Source organism: Lampetra fluviatilis, chromosome 2 (assembly GCF_964198595.1).
Source record: "Lampetra fluviatilis chromosome 2, kcLamFluv1.1, whole genome shotgun sequence".
Lineage (NCBI taxonomy): Eukaryota > Metazoa > Chordata > Hyperoartia > Petromyzontiformes > Petromyzontidae > Lampetra > Lampetra fluviatilis.
In genome coordinates, this window is record NC_136276.1 from 30,215,384 (window position 1) to 30,231,088 (window position 15,705).

Sequence of the window (15,705 nt, forward strand, 5' to 3'; positions counted from 1 at the left end):
GCTTTCGTGACTGCAGGAATCCATAACTCTTTGGTTCTTTTGATAAAGTCACGTAGGTAGAAAAATAAAATAAATAACTTATTTTATGTATTTTATTTCTTATACCTACGTGACTTTAGCGAAAGAACCAAAGAGTTCAGATTCCCTTCCGAAGATCGAACCAATACCAACAGGCACCATTCGCCACTAAAGTGACGTTGACGTCAACCGCGGCGTCTGTGCCAGGCTAGGTGCATTCTAGATTTGAAGCTTTCGTGACTGCAAGGATTCATACTCTTAGGTTTTTTAGGTAAAGTCACGTAGGTAAAAATAAAAAATAAAAATAATAGAAATAATAATTTTATTTATATTATAAAAATAATAATAGAAAAAATTGTATTTCTATTATAATTTTTATTATTTATTATTTATTTTTACCTACGTGACTTTACCGAAAAAACCTAGGCTAGGTGCACTTTGAGGCCACGTGAAGTGTCCGACGGATCGCTGACAGGAGGTCACGGGGCAGACCCCCCCCCCCCCAGCTGTTGCCCCCACTACCGTACCAACTTGCCTCAATTTTATCCGCCCGGCGCTGCGCTTGTTGTTGTGAGCATCGCTCCTCCGCCCTCCGTCGTTGTTGTTGGAGGGTGGTCCCACAGTAGCGTCTTCCCGTACTCCCTCCACGAGCCTCGCGAAGATTAAAACGTCGTCTCCGTCTTCCAGAAGAGGAACGACGGCCACGAACAAAACTCCGACGCCCGGAAGAGCCTCCGACTCGTCTCTGACGGCGTTTCCCCCTCTTCACGCTCGTAACCTACACACACTCACACGCCTCCACTACTACCTTGGAATATTTTAAACATCCACGGACCAGCTTACCCACCACCCTCGAAACAACTCCAAGCGCTCGCACAGGGTTTTTTTTATATTGTTGCAGGTACATTCAAGAAATATTCGTTTTTGACGAAGCGCCCCTGAGGCCGTACCGGTCCTCGACTAGATCGTTGTGGGCTTTGGGGCGAGGTCTTCCGGCCGAGCCTGCCAGGCTGCCCCGGACTCTCATAGGCCTCACGCTCCGAGGCCGGCATTTGTTTAACGTGCTGTAAAGGTCATTAATGTGAATTATTACTTTGCTTATGATGGTCTTTATCGGCGTCTTGAATAATGCGAATATTTTTCCATGCCTAAGTGAGCGGGTCGCTTGTGTTGATTTCTGTTAAGAGACCCAGGACCAGTGGTGTAAACTCCTCATTCCCATGGCACGGCTCAGTCTTTCCATCAGACAGGCGATCTTTTGTTGAGAAATATTTTATTTCACGGTTGGATTCCTTTAGCATTTGGAGAGCACTACGTATTGTTTGCTTGTTTGCTATATGTGTTTTTAACTCTGGTCTCCCTTGGACAAGAGACTTTGTCTGAATGTGCTTTAATCTGGTTATAAATGAATTGCTACTTATGACTATAATCGCTTCATTATTGTGTTATGTTTTGCATCAATGTGAACTGTGTACCCCTGAGTCCGGAATTAACCAAAACCATGTTTGCGTCAACAATTTGACATCACATTTTGACTTAGTAATTCATTTTAAATTCACGGTTGCTGAGCAAAGACCCAACATGCCAGTGGCCAACAGCAAATAGCACTATTGCATGTGAGTTAATGCTTCTATTTAACTGTGCAAGGCTATACGTATTTGGGGAAAGAAACGATGGGAGGGAATTCCAAGTTTGTTCAGTGCGAAGAGAGACCAACAGTACGGGCAATGTTTTGACGTGCAGTATGATGGTTGAACACAGTATGGATGGGACCTAATTCCCAATGTGGATGGAGAAATCAATGAGTAAGTTCATGGGAACAGTAACTATGTTGGTAGCGATAGAAGAACGACAGGGAGGTGACTGACCGCCGGTGAGCGAGTGACTGGAGTCAATAGGTAAATTCTGGATCAATCAACCCTTGTATTAAATTAATATAAGGAGGGCGGGAGGTCGCCACTTAAGGTATTTTATGTACCATGCCTCTTGTCAACCTCTTAACAGATATGGTGGTTGGAAAAACTCTCTCCTTAGTAAAGGGTATGACATTCAAGTAGTGTGCTGCATTTAGGTGATGGGATTTGTTCGGGTGACATTTTGTGCTCTGTCCTTTTGAGAGTGTTATAAATGCAGTGTTTGGTATGTCATGTCGAGTATAATACATCCTCTTCTATAACGCGTGCTTTCATGACGCGGACTGGACAACGCAATGAATTTGACTGAACACTTTTTTATAACGCGGATACGAATCGGATATATAACGCGATCTAGTGAACAGAACTGTGTCACGTGAGTAGGAATAAGCGGTTGTGTGGCTGCCTCGTCCGTAGCATCACACAAGGCGGGATGCTGTTGGTTGCTTCTAGATGCTACCCACTTTACCCTATATTATGTATTATTACTAGCAGAAGTACCCGGCGTTGCCCGGGTGAAAAATATATGTCTTAATAACCTTACATATATACACAGATGGGCTGCTACCCCTGCCCCCCCCCAGCCACGATCTCCTCGGCCGCTGTGCAGTAATATGTACGGCCTATAGTGTGGTGGGGTGTCGAGGCCTAGTACCGTGCAGAGCCTCCGGCCTCGCCTAAATTGCCCACCCGGCTGAGGCTGGGTACTGGGGCCGTTACCCCCCCCCCCCCGCGCTACAATAATACTGTCTAATCGCTATAATTTTATTATCTACCGACCCTATAATAGTAATTGCACACATTGGGGTGGGGGGGGGGAGTGAAGAGGACGTGAAACTTTGATGAATTTACCTCAGAGTCGCGTGTTAATGCGTGCGCATATTTTTAACGGGAATTAAAAATGGCGTCCACCCCACAGCGAATGCGTCGCTACCCGTTGCCAGGGGCAACCGCCGTGGAAAACCAAACGGACCAATCGTGTCTCGCAAATCCCTCACATTTCGTCCAATGAAACTGCGTATGGTCCGGCGACACACAGACAGACAGACACACACACAGACAGACAGACAGATTTGCGATTTTATATATATAGATGACGCGATTTTTCCATAACGCAGTGTTCTTCAAGGAACGCAACTTCCGCGTCATAGGAGAACACACTGCACTTAATGATGTTGACCGTGCTGTAGATATGGAGCGCTGTGTGTACGTGTGTCATGCCGAGTGCATTGAACGTATGTTGCGTAGGTGCTAGGGGCATGTTGAGTGTGCGGCGCGTACAAGCAGCATGGCCCTGCCCCGGTTCCGGCTGCTGCGCTTCTGCACCTGCCTCTCCGCAATCTTCGCTCTGCTCAAGCGCCTCGTGTGCCGGTCCGGCGCTCGCAACACACCGTCACGTTCGATGTTCATGATGATGATGTTGACGATGTTCGCAATTGAGTCGCGATTAGGCACAGCCCACTGTCACGCTGATGTTAAGGTTGATCATGTTGGTCATCAGAGTTAGAGACTTTATTTGACCGTCTTCAAGTTTATTTGTTTAACCGCGTCAATTTCTTTCATATTTGGCAAAGACCAGACATGCTTTTGCACATATCAATACAACCAAACACATGTGGGCATACAAACACTGGCACAACCAGCCTGTTTAATACACATATTTTACAACAGAATTGACACACGTACAAAACACATCCTCTTGCACACACCAGCACACACTCAAACTTATACAGACAGCGTATGGATATTTGTGTTCACTAAGAAGCAAATACTCACTGGAATAGCAATACACGCAACCTACTTGCCTACGCACTTTCACAGTCAGTTTATTCACAAAACAAAGATCCCCCATATAGACTTTAGTAGACTGTTGGAGAAACTCCTATTAGCACGCATATATTAAACATGTTTTAGCATACAAGGTTGTTATAATTATGTGTCCAGCATCATGCCCCGGCACATTTTGTCCCAAGTGCTGATGCTTACGCACCATGTTAGGTTGTCATTTAAGGTTGAGTCAACCGAGGAGACACTGGGAATTAGTGATGATTTAATTGCCCACTAATGTTAATTGTGGCTAGGAATATTAATTTGTATACAGGCACACCTGATTATTTAAAATAACTTGTTAACAATCTTCTGGTCAAAAGAGATGGTGAATCTCCATGGGCCACCACTAAATTAGATCGCCCATATTTGTTTTGATGGGTGTATGTGTGGTGCCAGTACATGCGGGACAAGATCTGAGCTTAACCACTTGGCCTCTGTGTGCTCCTCACCCCCAGGTCAGGGCGTGGGAGGAAGTTGAGTGGTGACTCCGTGATCCTACCCACCACCGTGGATTTTTCCTTGCCCAAGGTCAGGTCCGCACCACAACTGCACACCACAACCCAACCAATCTCGCCACTACACGTGTAAAACCATCCACATCACAAACACCATTACCATACAATCATCTCTGGCGTGCAGCTCTTTGCATGGGAGAGGAGTGAGCAACCACACAACAACACTCCCCAGCCAATCCTTCCCATCTCTGAGAGAATCGCACAACCATATTACCGCACCACAGCCACACGGTTGCAATGACGATATAGCTGTTAATCTCGCCTGATCCGTACCGATATCTGCCCGGTGCAGACCGACTTGCAGGAGTGGAGCTCGTGGGATGACGACGCTCCGACCAGCGTCTGCATCGACAATGGCGGAGGAGCTGGGAACGGTGGGGCTGGCGGGGGAGGCCTTGGGTTGGGCCCGGCTGCTCTCCTCCCCATCACGGCTGTCAATGCCGGCATAGCCGGTGACATCATTGAGCCGGACTTCTTTAGCGACATGACCCCCACCATCCGGAAGACGCAGAAGGTGAGTGAGCCAAGAGGAAAAGATGACGCCACCTCGTGTCCCTGCGCTTCGGATGGGCGTGCGTGGTTCTGGCCCCTAGGCATGCAACGATTCACTCCCCTCCAGCAATTCGTTCACATTTTATGCGTGAATAAAAAGTTATTGCTAGTTTATGCTATCTCATCTGTACGATATTGTTTGTACTTTTGCTATTATCTTATGTCTTCTGTCTTGTGTGGAGCCCATTTGTCCTAATATTTAAAACAAATTGTCCTATTTAAATCATACTGTATCATCAGTTAAGTTTAATTTATGGTGTCTTCATTGTTCATCCTGTCTCATCTGTTCTCCCTCATTTATCCGGCCTTGCTTTGTCTTATTTGTACTCTCTTGATATAGCTATTAATACTAAATACTCTGATATGTGCATTGTTTTTGTACTGTTCACCTTTTGGCGTTCTCTGGTCTGACACTGGTGAGACGAGGCCAACATACATACGTACCTTACAAAGGCTAGGAATAATGGTGACTTGAAACCCCCAGTCAATTTCTGCTCAGTGAGAGGTCATTCTTTGTCTTCTTTTGCCCTTGCAATATTGAATACCCTCCAGCCATCCGTGCTGTTAACTCCCTGCCTGTCTTCAAATCCAGGCTCAAAATCTTCCTCTTGTCTTCTGCCGCTGACTATCTATTCTATGGTATATATATAATAAGGATATACTGTATATGTTACCATCTCCAAATACGCATGCCAGACTGTTTTTGGTACATCGTCTTGATAAGCAGTTGTATTTAGGTGCAATATAATCCAAATTGTATTGTACGGTGAGCTTATGTGTGGTTGTGCATGTATTTACACATGTGGGGAGCGGTTGCGTAGCGGTTAGTGTGCCGCACTATGAATCCGGGGACCTGAGTTTGATTCCCGCTCACGGCCAACAACAGTTATGATTATCTGAACCGGTCCTGGGCCTTCCCTAGGTCGACTCAGCCTCTAATAAATACTTGGTGTGGTGTGTAAATATCGCCACTGGGGAGACAAAGGCAGCCGGGCGTGGTTCTGGCCACCTACTCCCTCGTGTGCTGTGCCAGCCCTCATAGGTGCTTGCTAACAGCACTTGCCCCAACAATCTGTTAAGGCTATACAGGGAATCTTTGTCTTTGTATGCACGTGTGTGGTGTGCCAATGCTTGTGTGTGCATTTACTCGCCAGATTATTGTCAAAAAGAAACAAGATTTCATCGGGCTGTCAGGATCATCCACCCTCTCCAGCCGACTCGTTGCCTCCCAGGACCAATCCTTTCTCCCACCCACGGTAAATACACCGCGGTCATCATGGGCAGCACAACCTCGAGAAATGTTTTGGCATTCTGATGGTAACATTTACAATTTTGACACGAGAAGCCGTTTGCCCGCTACGTTGTTTCTTTTTTTTTAAGTCTCTTGAAAGAGACTGCTGGTCTTGTGTATATCTGACCTTTTTTCTGGAATAGACGCACTTTATTGTACAAGCAAATATAAGCAGAACCCCATTCTGTCTCTCCACATGTAAATTTAAATATGTTTTAGTCTATTAGACTATTGGCTTTCCGGACCAATATCATCAAGTGGCAATTGTTTAAGCAAGCACATTCTTCGGCCGGTTTCGATCTTCATTGGCTGTCGGGACTTGTTTAACAGTTACTGTTGAATTCCCAGATGTTGTTGGAAAGAGCACTCCATATTAAACATGGGACAAATCAACACAACAATCGGACAACAATATTGTTGTACAAGATCGTTCTTTTTATTTAAAAGTCACGTGATCAGGCGCAATAGGTTGAGCGACTAAAGGCATTTAATTCCTCTTGGACTCGATACTATAAATTGGAAGGGTGCATTGCCCCATGCTGATTTGAGCTGCGTTTTGGTATTGGCATGGAGTGATGGTCCAGTGGCGACACTGCGGTATTAACCCTGTGAACCACGTTAGTTTCGTGATCACGGCTAACATCAGTGGAGACCGATAACCGAACGAGTTCTGTTGAGCACAGCAAGGGGGAGTTTGGAATCTGTCCACATCTAACAAATTCCTTGTTCTCGCCACGCGTAGTCTGAGCTGGGGGAGCTGGACACGTGGCCCGAGGGGAGGAATGCCTGGGAGGAGGAAGGAGACGCTAGTTGGGAGGCGGACGAGGTGTTGAGGTGAGCGCGCACTGCCCCTGCACGCACGAACACACACAAGTAATGGATATGGCTTCCCTGTTTGGCCACACAGGGTACGTGTCTTATAGGAGTAGAGAATTTGAAGCGCCCCACGATGCGTGGTGCTGTCTGCAACTATAGTTCACTCAATCTTTCTGCTATGAAGAAGAACCCTGCTGCAAGGGACCCCCAGTGGCAGCTGTCCCTGCAAGACACAAGGTGGACACAGCACCAGCCAGCAAGTGGACATTAGTCTGCCAGTAGGAGGTCAAAGGTCATACATTGTCCTTGGTCCCATAGTTCCCTGGTTACTTTTGGTCAGAATGATCCCTTATTCAACTTTCTATCATAAAAATGAGTTGCGTAAGTGCTCTGTTTGGCAGACACACAAATGTAGCTTCTTATCATGTAGATCGGGAGCTTTTAATGTAACATGCACCCCGTTTCAGCCGTTAACACCAACCTTTGCCATCACCGCCAACCCTTGCAGGCAGCAGAGGCAAATGGAGAGGGAACGCCGCACAGCTGAGCAGCTTCGGAAAAAGGTGGAGAAGGACATCCTGAGAGCCCAACGGAAGGAGCACGGGAAGATCGCAGTGAAGCTCTCCTGACCTTCCCGCACACACACACGCACGCGCGCTCACTCGTACATGCGGTCGTATGTGCACACCGTGGCAGGGACCGTCGAGATTACAACTGCGCTGTCAGCAAGAGCCAAATTCTCCCGCAGTTCCCCTAGACCAGTGATGTGCAACCCAGACGAGTTAGTGGACCACATCAGCGGCCCTCCTTCACCTCAGTGGACTGCGAGCTTGACATCATGCTTGTGCACTGATCATGACCCCATGCATAACCCTAGAAACCAAGCCACCACCGAGGGGCTGCATGGGACGCTTGCCGCCCGCGGGCTGCAGGTTACCCACCACTGCCCTAGATCTTCGTAGTTTCTTCCCAAGTGATCGAGACACCTGGTTTTTGCAAGCAGCTGCCCTCTGGCCGGCGAATAGTGTGGGAGTTTTCGGGGGAGGTGGGCAGGGGGTAATGCTGAGTGAGTGGAGGTCGCACAAACACTGTTTTCCGTCTACAAGTTCCTGCCGTTGACGGGAACATTTAAAATCCCGCCGCTTCCTCCCCTCGGCGTTCAAGCACATGGTACAATTTTAACGCGGCTTCACACGGAGTGTTAAAAACACACAATGCCATTTGCCCGTGTCGGAGCACTGAGCCAGCACCGCAGAGATCTTCGGATCCTTGATTGCAATTTCTCGGTGTATCGGATTGTCATTTGTGTAGCGTACGAAAAGTTAACAGGCTTAAACCCACAATTGTATCTCTGATGGTCCATTTTAGTAAAACCACAGTCCATGCACCTCCTCAAAGTAGCAAAACCTTTCATATTTGCCATTCTTCTGTCGTTGCGTAGCACAGCGAGAGTCTGTACTGGAGGTGGTACAGTCCAATTGGACAGCGTGGATAAGGGAGACAAACCATCTATAAACCCCGCTGTGCTGGGAAAATGCCTACAAATCTGTGCTCTCATGCATAGGATTAGCTCAGCGGACTGTTCCATTTGTCTGTAAGGGGTGGAATGAAAGAGAGGTTCTTGTTTAAATGATACGGCGTTGTAAAAAGGGGATGCGGTAATTGTGAATATTATTTAATTGTAGGTTAACATTCACGCGCGTTTTCTTGCAGATGTGTGTGAAATTTTTAGAAATTATTCGTATTTTCATTTTGCACTGCAGGCCACAATGACCCCTACCAGCCTCAGTGTCCATGGGCCACACATCGGTGAAATAGATTTCTAAATTGAAAACTCATTCCTTTTGAACTGCTCTTTGTGTTTAGTTTGTTGTCCTTTCCCCGCACCTCCGATTAGCACGGTTGGCTACGTATGGTGCGAAAGAAGTTCAACATACAAACATACAATGGGAGTCAACAGTTTGATTCCCCCTACAGGCAGCTTTTGACAATTTCTTTGGTATGTTAACCAAAGCTCGCCATCGGCTGTAAATAATAATAATGGGTCATTTATTCGCCTTGGAAAGACAAAGGGAGTCTAAATACTTTTTCAGAAAAGTGCTGCTTTGGTTGTTTGGCCAATTCCTCATGGTGTATTTTACATATACATTAGAAACTGGAGTGCTTAGAGAAAACCCACGTACAAGGAGATACCACACAATACTAGCCAATAGGCTGCTATGCAGTGGACTATTGTAAGCCAGTGCCTCGGGTTAGACCTTATGCGCGCCAAAAAAAGATTAAACATATAACTTGCATCAGTTAAAATCGATTATTACGATACATGCATCATATCATGAGTGATAGAATCGATTATGACTTCTGCAAATTATATCCGATGTTGTGCTGTTACATTTAGTGTAATGTGCTAAAGAAAAACCACAAACGAGGCAGAACGAACGAGAAGCAATTATGGGCGAGACGATATAAAATCGATTCTTGAATCGAATCGTGACCTGAAGCAATCGTGGGGGGTTGGGGGGGGGGCGAGGTGAATCGTTTAGATGCCCCAAATGTAGTGATTCGTAATGTTCTTACCCGACCACAGCGCACGGGACATCCCCAAAAGTAATGCCTCATTCCTTTCCCAACAACCTATTGAAGAGAAAGACAACAGGTCAAATCATATCAACGGCTGTCAAACGGCAGAAGCCTTGCTCAATTGTGACAGTGCCAAACCACGTAACGAACCCAAGAACATCGGCGGACCATTAGACAGGTCGGGTCAGCTGCCCTGCCTCCCCCCACCGGCCATCACAATTCTGGTCTGTTCATCCCTCTTGAACGACAGCCTATGTGCACACCGTTTTAAAAAAAAAGAAATGCCACCGTCTCTGGAAGGGCGTGGTTCACGAGTGGCTACAAGATGCCGACGAATCCTTTTCTCTTGGTGGATGCCAACCTGGTTGCTTTGCACATTGACTCAAGTGCAGAGAGAGAATGGTAGAGGCTGTGCTGAGAAAATAACCAAGTGTTCGTGGCCTTTCCCAAAAGTGAAAATCTAACGCGCGTGTTCATTAAACGAGCACGGAGCATCGCATTTGAGTAGGGACGTAATCGTGCGTCGATTTGTGGATTAATATGGATTATTTAAGCTCAAAAGATGTATGCATATCACTGCAGGTGTAAGACTCATGTTTTTGTTTTAGATGTTCTAAATGAGGGTTAATGCGACTCCTGCGACCACAAGAAGCCACTACTTTCGCAAAAAAATGAAAAGAAATAACGTTTTGATTTGCATTGCCATCTTAAGTTGCGACAATTCACCAAATCTTTCGACCTGTATTTTAGAGGCATCTTTCCTTGATGGAATATACTGAGGTTTTGGTAGGGGTCTTTAGGGCCTTAAGTCTACATTTCAGACATCCTTTCAGAATAATAGCCTGGTTAGTGAAAGGAGGTAATCTGCCTATTTTTCACGATAACAAAACCAGATGACTTCAGTTTGAGTTGGGATGGCAATTGGTGATTAAATGGTGATTAATTATTGAGAACTGGTCTAAATGAAACGTGTGCGTTTTTACCCGTGTGTGCATGTCGAGTTTGTTGGTTTGTAATGGATTTTGGTTTGCTTCCAGCTGGAGTGCAGGTGGCACATGTGAGTCAATTATTACCATCATCATTATTGCTGACGCCAATCACCAGTGACTACCAACACCACCACAAACCAAGGTCATCTCCATCACTGCTTAACATCACCAGCATCACTGCAATCCGCATTACCACCACTACATGAACTAGGCATGTAATCATTAACACCTGTGGTAAATCAATGCTCTTTTTGTGATACCAGGTTGCGGTTTGATTCAAGAATCCATTTTATTTGGTGCTTTTTACCATCTCATTTGTATTGTTTTTATTTGTTCGGTCTCATGTTCCATCTTGTTCATTCCACGATATATAAATGTCACTTGAGAATATGTGTATAATTATGATCTTGACTTAAAGCTTTCGTGATTGCAGGAATTCATACTCTTTGGGTCTTTCGGTAAAGTCACGTCAATAGAAAAATAAAAAAAATCGCGACGTTTCGATTGCAACACAAGCAATCGTCCTCAGGTGAAAAAAATATATAGTAAGAGAGCTGCTGAAGCAGGGTGTTATATAGGCCTGAGATGGGTGCAGCCCAATGATAAGTGGGCAGGGTTAGAAAAGGAAGATCGAGGACACCCCAAAGCTGTTGGGCAGGCCATTGTATGGTGAGAGATTAGCTGTACTTAATTCAGCTCACTTGGTATCTATAATTAAAGATATCTCACGATCTCCAGGTGATTTACTTGTCAGTTTCTATGTAGTTTCCTTGTTTACCAAAGTTCCTGTACCTGACACCATTGCAATCATTGAAGATTTGGTTTAACAAGGACTGAATGCTGATGTACCGGCCCAGGTGAGATACTGCCTCATCAACACTTATTCACCTGGAATGATGGTACATTCTACAAACAATTCGAAGGTACCCCAATGGGTTCTCCCTTATCTCCAGTGATAGCCAATGTTTTCAAGGAAAAAATTGAGACAGATGCCATCCAGGCATCCATCCTACGTCCTTCCCTGTGGAAGAGATACGTAGATGACATTTGTCATCTGGCCACATGGCCTGCGAGCTCTGAACCAATTTGAGACATGCCATCCAGGCATCCATCCTACGTCCTTCCCTATGGAAGAGATACATAGATGACACGTTTGTCATCTGGCCACACGGCCTGCCAGCTCTGAACTAATTCTTCAACCACATCAATTCCATACACCCAGCCATCAAATTCACCATGGAGGTGGAAAAGGATGGCAATTTTTTCTATCTATGTGACTTTACCGAATGAACCAGAGAGTATGGATTCCTGCAGTCACGAAAGCATCAAATCAAGATTCTTGGATGTTTTAATCGAAAAGATGACTCATTGGGACACTGTCTACAGGAAAGCCACCCACACGGATGCCTATCTAAAACCGACTCCCACCACCATCCAGCCCAGAAGAATTCCCTCATCAAAACTCTCGTTGCATTCCGACCACCACCTAGCCAGTGAACTGGAGCACGTACACCAAGCCCTCAAAATGAATGGATATTCGGACTACACAATCCATAAAGCCATCACCCCAACCGTTGGGAGAGAACCATCTGAGTACCCAATCAAAACCATCACCTTGCCATACATAGCAGGGGTTACCAAAAAGATTTCCAAAATCATGAGCAAACACAAGATCCAGGTTCGATTCAACACTACATAAAAGTTGTGATCTGATCCCATCTGTGAAGGATGTGATCCCTGACATGCAATACCTTCGTGTCTACAAACTAAGTTGTGGATGTGGCAGCAGTTACATTGGGGAAACAAAGCGACATGTTTTGGACTGTGTTCGTGAACATAAGGCAGATCTGAAACACGTTCAGGACCAATACCTCGGCCGTGGCTGGTCATTGTTTTAACGCTGTGGGCACACACGAAATTGATTTCTCCAAGACGAAAGTACTCTGCAAACCTATTGGCTATCAACAAAGATTCGTTCATGAAGCCATCCAGATATATAAACACAGACAAATTTTCAACCGAGAAGATGGATACAAACTGAGCAATCATTGGAAGGACGTTATTAACCAGTTTAAGTCATAACTGGCTGTGATGTTTCCATCCTACCTGCCGATGTTAGCAGTTATTTCCGACTCTCTGAGTTGCATTCCTCGATGTGGCGGTGGCTACATTGACATGCTAATCTCTCACAATACAATGGCCAGCCCAACAGCTTTGGGGTACCCTCGATTTTCCTTCTCTGACCCCGCCCACTTACTCTTGGGCTGCACCCATCTCAGGCCTATATAACACCCTGCTGTTTCAGCAGCTCTCTTGCTAAATATTTTTCACCTGAGGACGATTGCTTGTGTTGCAATCGAAACGTCGTGATTTTATATTATTTTTCTATCTACGTGACTTTACCGATATACCCAAAGAGTATGTATGCTTATGATTCATATATAATCGGTTTGCACGCGTATTTGATGCATTTATCATGACGCTATGTATCAATATTAATCTACCATCACAATAACCACAGCTACCACCATCACTGCCTTCACTATCATTAAGCCCAAAATCATTGCCACCACCATTGCCAATCCTACAATCAGCACCAACACTATCAGCACCGCCATTCATCACTGCTACTACCACCATCACTAACTGCGCAATCACAATCGCCACTACTGCCATCCACCACCGCTTTGCCAATACACCCATATCACAAAAACACATATTCGTTAATAACACAACTGGTCTTAAAAACAAGGAGTATGTCATAGGCGACGTTTCAGACAATGATCCTTCAGCGGATAGGTAGTGTCAATTAACAGGTCACCCTTATCACAAGACACGGAGCGATTTTTATGATGAGGAAGCATCTTGTGCTGGTGAATTATTTAAGATTCATGAAAATTGTACGTGAATTACAGCATTCCTTCGTTATTTTGGCTATCTGCGAATCTGATCTGGAAATCTCAACGACTGCATAGAGTAAGAGAGAAAGAAAGTGATGAGACAATGTGATTAGATAAAGTGATGAGATAAAGTGATGAAAGAATGTTCAGGTATTCAATAGCGTATGTTTTTATTTTAGGTACTTAATTTAAAAGATATGTTTTCCTAGGCCAATATCATTGCGTGAAATTTGCAATTCACGAGCATCTCTGGAACGTATTCCTCGCGAATAACGAGGGAACGCTGTAATTGCAAATGGTGCATTTAGGTTTAACGGAGCAACATTGCCCAAATGAGACGGAAGAGATACAGTTCTTGAATGGAATTTCCACCATGAATATAGCACGTGTTCTGCCTGTCGCAAGAGAGGTAGGTTTGACAAGGATTCACATACCCTCCTGGTCATGAGCCCACAAATCCGCCTCGTGAAACAACCAATACTCTCCTGAAACTTCGCCACGAGGCTCGGTACGACTATTTTAGGTTGTAAAATATTAAAAGTTCCAGTTTCAGGGTCTTTTTGGATCCCTGTCTCCCCCACGTGTTGTTCACGTGAATAAAACGAGCTAGGCTGAATGTGCACATCTCCTTCATGATTGGAGAATTAAAGAGGGGCCACACTGACTGTGGCCATGCAAGCAAAACGCTGGACCATATAGTAACCCTATAGACACGCAAAGATACATAATGACCCAAAGGGATACAAAGACAAGCCACAGTGTTGACTGTGGCCATGGAACCCATAATGAATCGCTTGGCAAAACTAGTATGTGCTTCAACAGAGGGATAGCAAAACGACACATACTCTCTCCTTAAGACATCTTCGTCATGAAGAGCAGACCTCAACATTGCCATTCAGCTCGTGAATATTGCCACCACAAGAATTACGGCACACCGATATGGAACATTTAATTTGATGTTACTTATAACACCAACTGATATATTTCACAAATATTCGTGACAAATGTATTTGTTTAATAGGACGGAACAAAGGCAGGGGTCTGGGGATTGAGGGGCCACCCTGCGTGGTGTGGCTAGAGGTGGGGATAGTGGGAGTGTTGTGGGGGAGGTTGTTTGTGAAGTATTGGAAATGACGGCAGGAAACTCCTTGACGGGTAACACACTTCTTTTATTAAATCTTCACTTATCTCGATACAACGTGTAGTCTCTATTCTTCCGCGTACGGTCACCAGACACCGGTACAACTCGTAACCTCTTCTCTTCCTATAACACACCGTACTGAACTCGTGTAGACTCCAAGCCTCTAGCTACACACGCCTCACTCGTCTCGTGTAGACTCGCCTCGTGTAGACCCTATGCCCCTGGCTACACACACATCACTCGTCTCGTGTAGACTCTTCTCGTGTAGACCCTATACCTCTGGCTACACACACATCACTCGTCTCGTGTAGACTCTTCTCGTGTAGACCCTATGCATCTGGCTACACACACATCACTCGTCTCGTGTAGACTCTTCTTGTGTAGACTCGTCTCGTGTAGACCCTATGCCTCTGGCTACACCCTTATCACTCGTCTCGTGTAGACTCTAGGCCCCGGCTACACACTCGGCATGCTGACACTGCATGCTCACACTACCCCCGCCTCTGGGTTACACAGAGTACCGGTCCTCGCAGGACAGCGGGACTAGGTACCGCAGGGCCCTGGCTCTTCTTCCCGTCTTCAGTCTTCGCTGGTTACACTCTCCCCGTGCGCCTGTGCGCATCCCCTTATATAGTCGTTCCTCCCGGGAGACGGAGCGGATGCGGACCTCGATGCGAGCATCGCTTGTTAGTGAACCAATCACAACGCGCTATCTGTACGATCCTTTTTCCCCAACGCGTGTTTTCACTCACCAACCAATCACGCCGCGCTGCCACTCGATCACTCCCACACCAGCACGTCACTGGCACCCAGCCAATCAACACCACACAACCCACGATCCCGCGCTGACCCCTGATCCCTCACCTTCAGCGCGCGTCACCACCCACACATCCAATCACAACGCGCTGGCACCTGATCGCTACCCCAGCGCGTATCACCACTACATTTGGGCTGGTGGTATTGGTTAGGGTGGGGGTGGGCATATTGGTGGGGTGGTGGTGTTGGTTGGGGTGCTGGCGTTGGTGGGTGCGGTGGCGTTGGTGGTATTCATAGGGGTGGTGGTCTTAGTAGGAGTTGTGGGGTTGGTATGGCTGATGGGATTGGTAGGGGGTTTTGGTTTTGATATGGGTTGTGAGTTTGGTCGGGGTGATCGGGTTGGT

General features: G+C 46.0%; 1 protein-coding gene across 4 annotated transcripts; it reads left to right on the top strand.

The window, feature by feature from the left end:
* Positions 1 to 630: 630 nt before the first annotated feature.
* EBAG9 (estrogen receptor binding site associated antigen 9) lies at positions 631 to 9,797 on the top strand. 4 transcript variants are annotated; one of them, XM_078873650.1, is made up of 7 exons: positions 631 to 919; positions 3,180 to 3,302; positions 4,217 to 4,289; positions 4,569 to 4,790; positions 5,983 to 6,084; positions 6,862 to 6,953; positions 7,444 to 9,797. In XM_078873650.1, exons 2-7 carry the CDS (start codon positions 3,220 to 3,222, stop codon positions 7,562 to 7,564), a joined length of 693 nt encoding a protein of 230 aa, XP_078729776.1. In that variant the 5' UTR covers positions 631 to 919; positions 3,180 to 3,219; the 3' UTR covers positions 7,565 to 9,797. The 4 variants fall into 4 exon arrangements, with proteins under 4 accessions (XP_078729776.1, XP_078729785.1, XP_078729802.1 ...); XM_078873659.1 differs by having other exon boundaries at positions 631 to 791; XM_078873676.1 differs by lacking the exon at positions 631 to 919 and adding an exon at positions 929 to 1,090.
* Positions 9,798 to 15,705: the final 5,908 nt, after the last annotated feature.